This window comes from Pteropus medius, unplaced genomic scaffold, assembly GCF_902729225.1.
Source record: "Pteropus medius unplaced genomic scaffold, Ma_sr-lr_union100, whole genome shotgun sequence".
NCBI lineage: Eukaryota > Metazoa > Chordata > Mammalia > Chiroptera > Pteropodidae > Pteropus > Pteropus medius.
The window spans coordinates 36458656-36468479 of NW_024355205.1; the positions used below are offsets into that span (position 1 = coordinate 36458656).

Consider the following 9824-nt stretch of genomic DNA (forward strand, 5'->3'; position numbering starts at 1 on the left):
CACACTTAATTTTACTTAACGTACTGCAATTTCCTTTCTATCGACTTTTTTTTTTCCTTCAGTTTGAAATCCCCAGACCGTTTACTGGTTATCTGCAATGCCCAGGGCTAGGAAGAGATACTGGCCATCAGAGTTCCCAGCGGCACCACTGCTTTGCATCGGCATCACGTGGATGGTGAAAGTACCTCCCCGAGCATCTAGGAAGTCACCTTTCCTCTTCCCTCTCCCCGTCTGTGACCTTCTCATTTCCTTCTTCAGAACTACTTTCTGGAAGTGATTCCATGCACAGCACCAGCCGTATTTATGTTTTCTCTTTCTCTCTAGCCAACGGGTCCACTTACTATGTGTACGCGTTGGAATACATATGTAAAGTGCTTTCTATTTTACAATGTGATCGCACATACATTGTCCCACTTAATTTTCAAGATAACCCTGTGAGGAAGGCACGAGTCTTCCTATTTTACAGGGTCAGAGAGGTAGAGCAGTTTGTCCCGAACCACATAGTAATTAAAAATGGTGGAACCAGGAGGATCAGATTGCTTCGGGTACAGTCAAGGCTGTGTCACTATACCCTGGCCAGGTCACTATATCGTCTTTCCATTTGGTAGCTACTGCTTGAAGGTTGTTGAAATAATGGTTACTACCCCAAAGTAGACTTGTCACCATGTTTATGTAACAAATTTGAACAACACTGAGATATTATTTAGCCTGTAGAAGATGGTAATCAACTATTTGGGGATAAAGGTGAGAATCTTTGTCCCTTTTTAAGTGACTCTATGTAATGTTTTCCTCAATGTTTTCCAGGGGTGACATGTTTTGTTGTCATTCTTGTTCTGTTGTGTTTTGAATAGGTGGGTCTAGTTCGCTTGTGATGGTTTTTCTGTGTTTGTATAGAATGAGGTGTGTGTCTGTGTCTGTGTGTATGTGTACATGAGTGGGGATACATGTCATTTTCAGTGCCATTAAAAGATTAAAATAAAAAAACAATGGGCTGATGGTTCTTTTGCTTCTGCTATGACCTAGAAAGCATGTGGTGTGTGTGCTCTGTAAAGCATGAGTGTATGTGAATGTGTGTGTCTGCATTTTAATGCACCCCCCTTTATCTGTATATAAAACAATAAAACATTAAAGAAATCGTGCCTGATGTGAGCCTGGTTAATGTCAGATAAGAAGAACCCAGAACCTTCCCTTGTGGTGCCAGGTATCATCCTGTCGCCACTTACAGGGACATCAAATCTGCTTGGTCAGCTGCCAGAGGACAGCTCAGCAGCAGCCAGTGCTGGCTCTGCAATCATCAGGCTCCGTGCTTCCTGTTTCCTTAGTGAAACAGTTGAACAGCGATGGCGGATCGCCTGTTCCATGCGTGCCGCTGAATAGTCTGGTCCAACAAACACACAGAGAGCAAGTGACGATCATCCCTGTGTTTGTTAGTTTTCTTTTTTTTAACGGTATCATTTCAGCAACAGATACATCCACTGTATATCCTCTGTCTTCATGCTTCTTTATCTCTTTTGTACATTATTTTTTATCATTCAGAACTTAAATATTATAATTTTAGAGGGTTAAAAAGACCATACGCTTGAAGCTCAAGTAACTCATAAAGCCATTCAAGGGTTATTAAGAATCGGTGAAATTAACTGTCACATAAATGCACCACTCAACCAACAGCTCGTATGGTCTGAGACAGTCCAGACTTGCCCAACTCTAAGAAACACTCCTCTTTGACGTTCCTCACCTGAAACATTTCCCTCTCTGGTCCCTCCATGTCCCAGCAGTGTCCACACAGTTACTTCCTGCCTTGGGTCTTTCAGCTTCTTCCATCTGCTCCCTCTGCTCCCTCTCACTCGAGTGCCTGTCTCTATCCACAATTCTACCTTTTGAAATCCGCTGCATCCGTTAGGGATGTGCTCAAATGCCATGGGTTTTCATTCTGTAGTCACCGATTCCACAAATGTAAACCCTGCCTTGCCTGCACGCCTTCGGTGTCCTGACGCTAGTCCAGCATTCTGCTGGACAGGAGTGGTACACGCCCATGGCTGATTGCTGCATGAGAAAGAAAACTCATGAAGGGCAGGGGGCACCTTCTCTGGGGTCCTCCCCATCTCCACTACTAGCACCAAAGGTATGAAAAGAGATGTGAGGGAAATTCTTCATTTTCTGCATTTTTAAATTCTACTCATTTTAAAGATTTTTTTCCATGAAGCTTTTCTTAATCCCCTCAAGCTGACAGTTTTCTCATCCTTGGAAAGACACATATAGGGCCCATATTATTCTTTACCTTGCATTATAATTAGTAGGCTCTATATACTTCCTTGTTATCTCCTCTTTCATTCATGAGGGTAAAGTCCATGGTTGAATGTATTTACATCCTGACAAGGACCTTGTATATATTAGAATACCTATTTATCTAGCTAGATCTATCTATCTATCTATCTAACTATCTATCTATCTATCTATCTATCTATCTATCTATCTATCTATCTATCAATAGAATAGAAAAAAATGTTTTATAAATTTAAAATATATCAAAAATATCACAAAATATGCTCTGTTCCTTTTGCTAGGGAAAGATGGATCTACATTGATCAACATTGGCTATCAGCTTTTGGGCTTCCTTAATATTTCATCAATTTATTGTTTTTTAAAATTGCCATTTCAACTTTGGATTTAAGTGATATGACAATTTGTCTTTGGATTCTTGCAAGTCGGTTCCTCCAGAGTATAAAATTTAGAAGTCGAAATTATGTATTGGATATGTGCAAAGTGTACTTTGACACAACCCTATTTCAAAACTATTTTTTCCATGATATAGAAGTATAGCAAATAGGTGTTCTGATCAAGATGGCAGAGTGGGTAAATGCTGTGCTTGCCTCTTCCCATGAGTACATTAAAATTACAACTAAATTATAGAACAGTCAACCTGGAGAATCATATGAAGACCAGCTGAACAAAAATCCTATAACTAGGGATATAAAGAGGAGACCACTTCAAGACTGGTAGGAGGGACAGAGACACAAAACGGCGGGTCCCACACATGCATGTGGTAGCTGAGCATCGGTAAATATATCTTGGCTGTGGAGAGACCATGGAGGAGATAGGGGCCCTAGCCCCTACCAGGCTCCTCAGTCCAGGGCTCCAGTGCCAGGAAGAGAAGTGCCCACAACATCTGGCCGTAAAAATCAGTGGAGACTCCGGCTGTCCTGGTGAGAGGGAATGCAGCTAGAAACTCAAATGTCCCCTTAAGGGGTCTGTGCATAGAATCACTTAATCACAGGCACTCACCCTGGGTTCTGGCAGAGGGACAGCAGCTCGGGAGGCACAAGAGATATATAGGGAAAGACCGAGTTTTGTAGCATCAGGGCAGGGGTTGGAGGGACAGCCACCATTGTCCCTTTGGAAGCTTTCCTACTGTGTGGCCTACAGAGGGGAACCATCTTGCCTGTGTTGAGCCCTCCCCGCCATCACAGCCAAATCGGAATTTGATTGGCCTGGTGAGCTCCTCTCACTCCAACCTGGTGACTCTCTGAGACCCCAGCCCACCAAACTCACTCACTGCCATTGCTAGTTAATCAGCCCTACCTTGTGTTCTCAGCAGGGGGCTCCTTCGCAGCAATCAACAGGCCTTGACTCTTGAGCCCCCAAAGACACTGCCAGTGGTAAGCAACCAGCCCTGGCTGGAGCTGCAATATTTCTTAGACAAATCTCAGGGGTCTGCAGGCCTGAGGCAGGAGGTGGTTGGCCTCGGTGCGATCTGAGACTTTTGTGAGTAGCCATAGGCTCAGCATCAACACCAAATCTGCACCAACCTGGGGAATACCACTCGCCCGACTCTGGTGACTCCCTGGGACCCCGCCTCACCCAGCTTGCATAGTGCCTGAGGTTCTTTCAGCTTCTGAGCATTATGGGCAGCTGGCAGGCAGCCTCAGGCCTAGGAGTGCCCTGAGCTTTGTGCTGAGCCTGGTACTGGTGGCAGTTGACCTCAGATTGCCGCATGGCCTCTCCCACATGCCTTCAGGTCCAGTTCAGGCAGCAACCAACCATGGATTGCTTTGTAGGTAGCCCTGAACTGGTCACAGGTAATGGCTGACCTTGGCTTACATGGAAGCTCCTGCTAAGGTGCCCTAGAACCAACACACCTGGAGTCTGGGGTCAGACCTCAACAGAACACCACCTGACCAGCCCCACAAACGGCGCGAACAAAGGGTAGTCTCAACAGGCACACTACCTCACTGGGGCGAATCCCACTGTGTGGGATCAGCCCCCATGCAGCAGTTCCTACCCTGTGGGTGTGGCCAATCCCGAAAGCCATTAAGCCTGAGAGTCAATCTCACCCACTGATTTGCCAACAACAATCAAGGATCAACTATAACATTAGGACACACACAACACGTAAGGGCCACCCATGGAACACCCAGCACAGGTGATCAGGGAGGCTACACCACTGGGCCACACAGGACACCTACTAAAAGTATAGAAAATAGATAATTTAATATTTTCATTGTTATGTTAGAAATAATAGATTAACTAGAGTAAATTATAAATGAAATGGGATGGATGCTAGTCTTTGTGTGGCTAGTCTTTCAATATCACACATGCACACACACCACTGAAATTCACTTTTAAATCCCATGCCCCTAGGATAGAGATCTTTTCCAACCTATCAATAGCATAATTAAACTAAAAGACAGGAAATCTGATAGAAGCCTTGTAGTCAGTGAGAAGTCACGATTAATCTGATAGGAAATTACGTAAATGGGGAAAGACATGTGCCATTCAGTATAAACTAGATGCACGACCACGTGCTAACAAGCAGCACTCGGTAAAAGCTAGTCCACGCTGTGTCCTCTCTTTGGAGGTTCAGTTACCAAAGTATGAAAATGATTTCATTATAAGGTGTCCTTTCCCATAAAATAGGTCAGCACCGCGAACACCAGGCACAGTGCTATATGTTTCTGTCTTGTTGTAGTTGTGTGTTTTGGTAATGAAGTCTCTAGTTGCTTGATTTCATAAGGATCTTAAAAAGAAAATTTGTGGACAAACCAGCCTGCAAATAATAAAATGTATAAAAATAAATTTCTGAAATAAACGCCTCTGAGACCACATATTGGGCTTTTCCACAACAAAACCAACAGGATAGAAATATGGGTGCTACAGGCAGAGATCTACTCATCTTCCAGGTTGCCCAGAGCCTGCACCAATGCCCATGGGACCCAAAGGCGGAGAGGCACGTGGTTCCATGCCCCAGACTCAAGGAGACAGTGGGCATGCTGTTGACAATTGGCTGGATTTTTATCCTGCACTTCATTCGTGTTTCTAGGACAACAGAACATCAAACTAGCTGTAGCAAACCAACATTTTGTTTTTAAACAAATGAGTGGTATGGAAACGATTGAAAATTTAAGCCCCAAAAGACCTATTTAGGTAAAACAAAGTGTTCTTCTTCCTTACTTTTCACCGTGAGGTACATGGACTTGCTGACGTCCGCGCCCACATCGTTGCTGACCTTGCAGAGGTAGTAGCCGCTGTCTTCTTCCACGACGTGCTTGATCAACAAAGACCCGTTGCTGAGGACCTGAATTCGGCCATTCAGGGCAATTGGTTGGAACTGGGGGACCCCAGCACCTGGAACAGAATCAGAAAGAAGAGCAGTGACGCCAACGTGAATACACATGGGAAGGCCATGAGGTCAAGTTCACCTGGACTAGTACAGAGAAGCAGTGGACGTGGACATTTGACATATATCAGAGAGGACAGTCGTGAGACATGCCAATTTTTTCTTTCTCTTTCCTCCAACATTGAAATTCTTGTTTGGAGAGAAATATGTTTCTTTAAAATGACAGCATTTCAAACTCTGAGATAACGAGTAAAAGGCCTTACAGATAGTTCCTACATAAAAAGCCAAATTTAATGAGTGTTAAGTAGCTGATAAATTATTCAAAGGCATCACCATAGAATGACTACAGAAGTAGATGTCTCTGGCGGTACTAAATAAATTCCTCGGGTTCCTGGGGACGTAACATGGATGTGACAGGGAGTAATCCAGGGACATAGTATTTGAAGACATCGTTTGCTACAAACAATTGAGTCTATAAAGAGAACACAAGTACCACAAATTTCAATCCTCAGTGTAGTCACACTGCAGTCTAGAAACACACGCACTGCTAGCATCCTGTAACGCTATTTAAATAAATAAGTCAGGTCATTGCACTAAGACAGCATAGGATTAAAACACTACTCTCTTCAGAGAGCTTCCACTAGAGGAAATAATAACACAGCTATGATACGATGTATGTGGGAGGTCTATATAAAACTATTTTGAAAAAAACAATTTTAGAAATAATGAAACAGAGGACTAAGGTTGCTGGAGATTTCTGGAGAAATGGTAGCTTGGATGAACTTGCTAGGTTGCTTGGCTCTCTTCTGGGTCTGGAGAGGCAGCTTCCTCCCAGACAGAAGTGCTGGCAGAGGCCATTATTCCTTTGTTGAGCCCTCCCCTCACCCAGCATGCAACTATAGGCAGGTACCATATCTGAGTTTCACCAACCTGGCTAACACCCCATTTACCTCACCCTGGTGATTCCCTGAGACCCCGCCCAACTTATAGTCCCACCCAAACCACTTTCAGTGGCTTTTCCATACAAATGCCTGTCTTGGCTCAGGGTGCAGACTTTCCAAATAGGCAGCACCTGGCTTCAGCGTGCCCTGTGACTCTTGCTGAGCAGCCCAAGCCCGGCACTAGAGGCAGCTGGCCTCAGTTCACAGATTAGCCTCTCCCAGGCACCCTCGAGCCCAGCACAAGTGGCAACCAGATCACTTTGTAGCTCATACTAAATAGCCTGGGTAGGGTATATGCAGCGGCTGACCTTGGCCTGCAATAGAATCCTTCCCAAGAGGCCCCAGAACCAACGAACCTGGTGGCCAGCTTCAGACCACACCAGAGTACTACCCAACCACCTCCACAAACGACGCACCCAAAGGACAGACTGGGCAGGCACCGGAGCCCTGATAAAGCAAATCCTGCTCTGTGGGGTCAGCCCCTGCACAACAGCGCTTCCACTGTAGACATGGCCAGCCCTCACAGACAATCAGCCTGAGGGTCAGTCCCTCCCACTGATGTGCAAACAGCAACCAAAGCTCAACTACAAGAGGGCACACACAACCCACACGAGGGGCACATGGAACACCCAGCTCAGGTGACCAGGGAAACTGTGCCACTGGGACCCATAGCACACTTACTACATAAGGCCACTCTACCAAGGCCAGGAGAATGGCAGCCTTACCTAATGCATAGAAACAAACACAGGGAGGCAGCCAAAATGAGGAGACAAAGCAACATGTCCCACATGCAAGAACAGAACAAAGTTCCACAAAAGGAATGAACAAAATGGAGACAAGCAACCTGCCAGATGCAGAGTTCAAAACACTGGTTACAATGAAGCTCGATGATCTCAGTGACAACTTCAACAGAGAGATAGGAAACATAAGAACAGAGATAGAAAACACAAAAATAAAGTCAGAAATGAAGAATACAATAACAGAAATAACAAAATAAATTTGAGGGAATCAACAGTAGATAGATGAAGCAGAGAATCGTATCGGCAATTTGGAAGATAAGGCAGCAGGAAACACCCAATCAGAACAGCAAAAAGAAAAAAGGTCCACAAAAATGAGGATAGTTTAAGGGATCTCTGAGACCACAACAAATGTATCAACATTCACGTCATAAAAGTACCAGAAGGAGAAGAGAGAGTACAATGAATTGAAAGTCTATTTCAAAAACTAATGATGAAAAATTTCCTTATCCTGGCAAAGGAAATAGACATACAAGCCCAGGAAACTCAGAGTCCTAAACAAGATGAACTCAAAGAGGCCCACACCAAGACACATCATAATTAAAATGCCAAAGGTTAAGGACACAGAACTATAAAACAGCAAAAGAAAAGCAGTTAGTTTCCTATAAGGGAGCTCCCATAAGACTGTCATCTGATTTCTCAATAAAGACTTTGCAGGCCAGAAGAGATTGGCAGGAAATATTCAGTTATTAAAGTAATCATACAACCAAGATTACTCTACTCAGTAAAGCTATCGTTTAGAACTGAAAGACAAATAAAGAGCTTCCCAGACAAGCAAAAACGCTGAAGGAATTCATCACCACCAAACCAGTATCACATTCTTTAAGAAGAAATAAAAACTATAAATAATAAAATGACAATAACTACATATTTAGCAACAATTAGTTTACATGTAAATGGATTAAATGCTCCAATTAAAAGGCATAGGCTGGCTGAATGGATAAGAAAACAAAACTCTTACATATGCTACTTATAAGAGACTCATTTCAGATTGAAAGACACACACAAACTGGAAGTAGACAGAAAAATATATTTTATGAAATGGAAATGAAAAAAAACCCTCCAAAACTCAGGTATTGATACTTATATCAGACAAAATAGACTTTAAAACAAAGGCTACAACAAGAGACAAAGAAGGGTCCAGTAATCCCGCTTCTGGGTATTTATCCAAAGAAACCCAAAACACTACTTCAAAAGGACATGTATTCATCCATATGTTCATTGCAGCATTATTTAAAATTGTGAACATACGGAGGCAACCTGGGTGTCCATCAATGGATGAATGGATAAACAAGAGGAAGTACACATGTACAATGGAGTATTATACAGCTGTAAAAAAAGAATGAAATCTTGCCACCTGTAACAACATGGATGGACCTAGAGGGTATTGTAATCATACCCTCATACAAGAGTAAGTCAGGCAGAGAAAGACAAATGCCTTATGATTTCACTTATATGTGGAATCTACAGAACAAAATAAATGAACAAATAAAACAGAAACAAATTCATAGAAAACATTTTGATAGTGGCCAGACGAGAGGGGGTTGGTGGAGTGGGTAAATAGGGGAAAGGGTTAAGAAGCAAATTGACTGTTACAAAATAGTCATGGGGATGTAAAGTATAGCCCAAGAAAACAATAATAATATTGCAATCACTATGTATGGTGTCAGATGGGTAATGGGTTTACTGGGGTGATCACTTCAACTAATTACTACATTGCACACATGAAACAAATATTTATGTCTACTATAATTGAAAATATAGATATATATTAAGAAACAAATGATGACAACTGTAAGATCACAGTGTATTACTATTGTTAAATGAACGCATCATTTTTATGGTTAACAGAGCAGAAAGTAAAAGAAAATTAAAGAACAACATAAAAAAGACATAAATAAAATGATAGAAACGACAAAAACATATTAGATATGAAGAATTTGTTAAATAAGCTAATCAGCAAGTTGGACACAGCAGAGGAAAGAATTAGTAAATTTGAGGATACATCAATAGAAATTACCCAAAATGAAACAAAAATTGAAGAAGAGTAAAAAAATACAGAATAGATTGTCCTAGAGCTCTGGAACAATATCAAGCCTTCTAATATTGAGTAATTATTGTCTGAAAAGGAGAACAATGAAAAGGGCATAATAAACATTTAAAATATGTAAGATTTTAATACCACTATAAATTAACTGCCATTTATAGACTTCTACACCCGACAATAACAGAAAACATATTGGTTTTGCGTGGACATGGAACGGTTATCAAAAGAGAATATTATGCTAAGTGAAATAAGTCAGAGAAAGACAAATACCATATGATCTCACTTTTATGTGGAATCTAATGAAGAAAGTAAATAAACAGAACAGAAATAGACTCATAGATAACAGAACGAAGTGATGGTTGTCAGATGGGAGGGAGGGGGCAGGGAGAAAAGGATGAAGGGACTAAAAAGTACAAATTGGTAGT

At 42.2% G+C, this 9824-nt stretch overlaps 1 protein-coding gene across 1 annotated transcript in view; it reads right to left on the reverse strand.

The window, feature by feature from the left end:
* Positions 1-9824, reverse strand: part of DSCAM (DS cell adhesion molecule) — a 590499-nt gene that overhangs the window by 179743 nt on the left and 400932 nt on the right. Inside the window, exon 11 of the mRNA XM_039857643.1 lies at positions 5449-5622. Coding sequence (XP_039713577.1) covers positions 5449-5622 — 174 coding nt within the window. The remainder of the gene's footprint in view (positions 1-5448; positions 5623-9824) is intronic.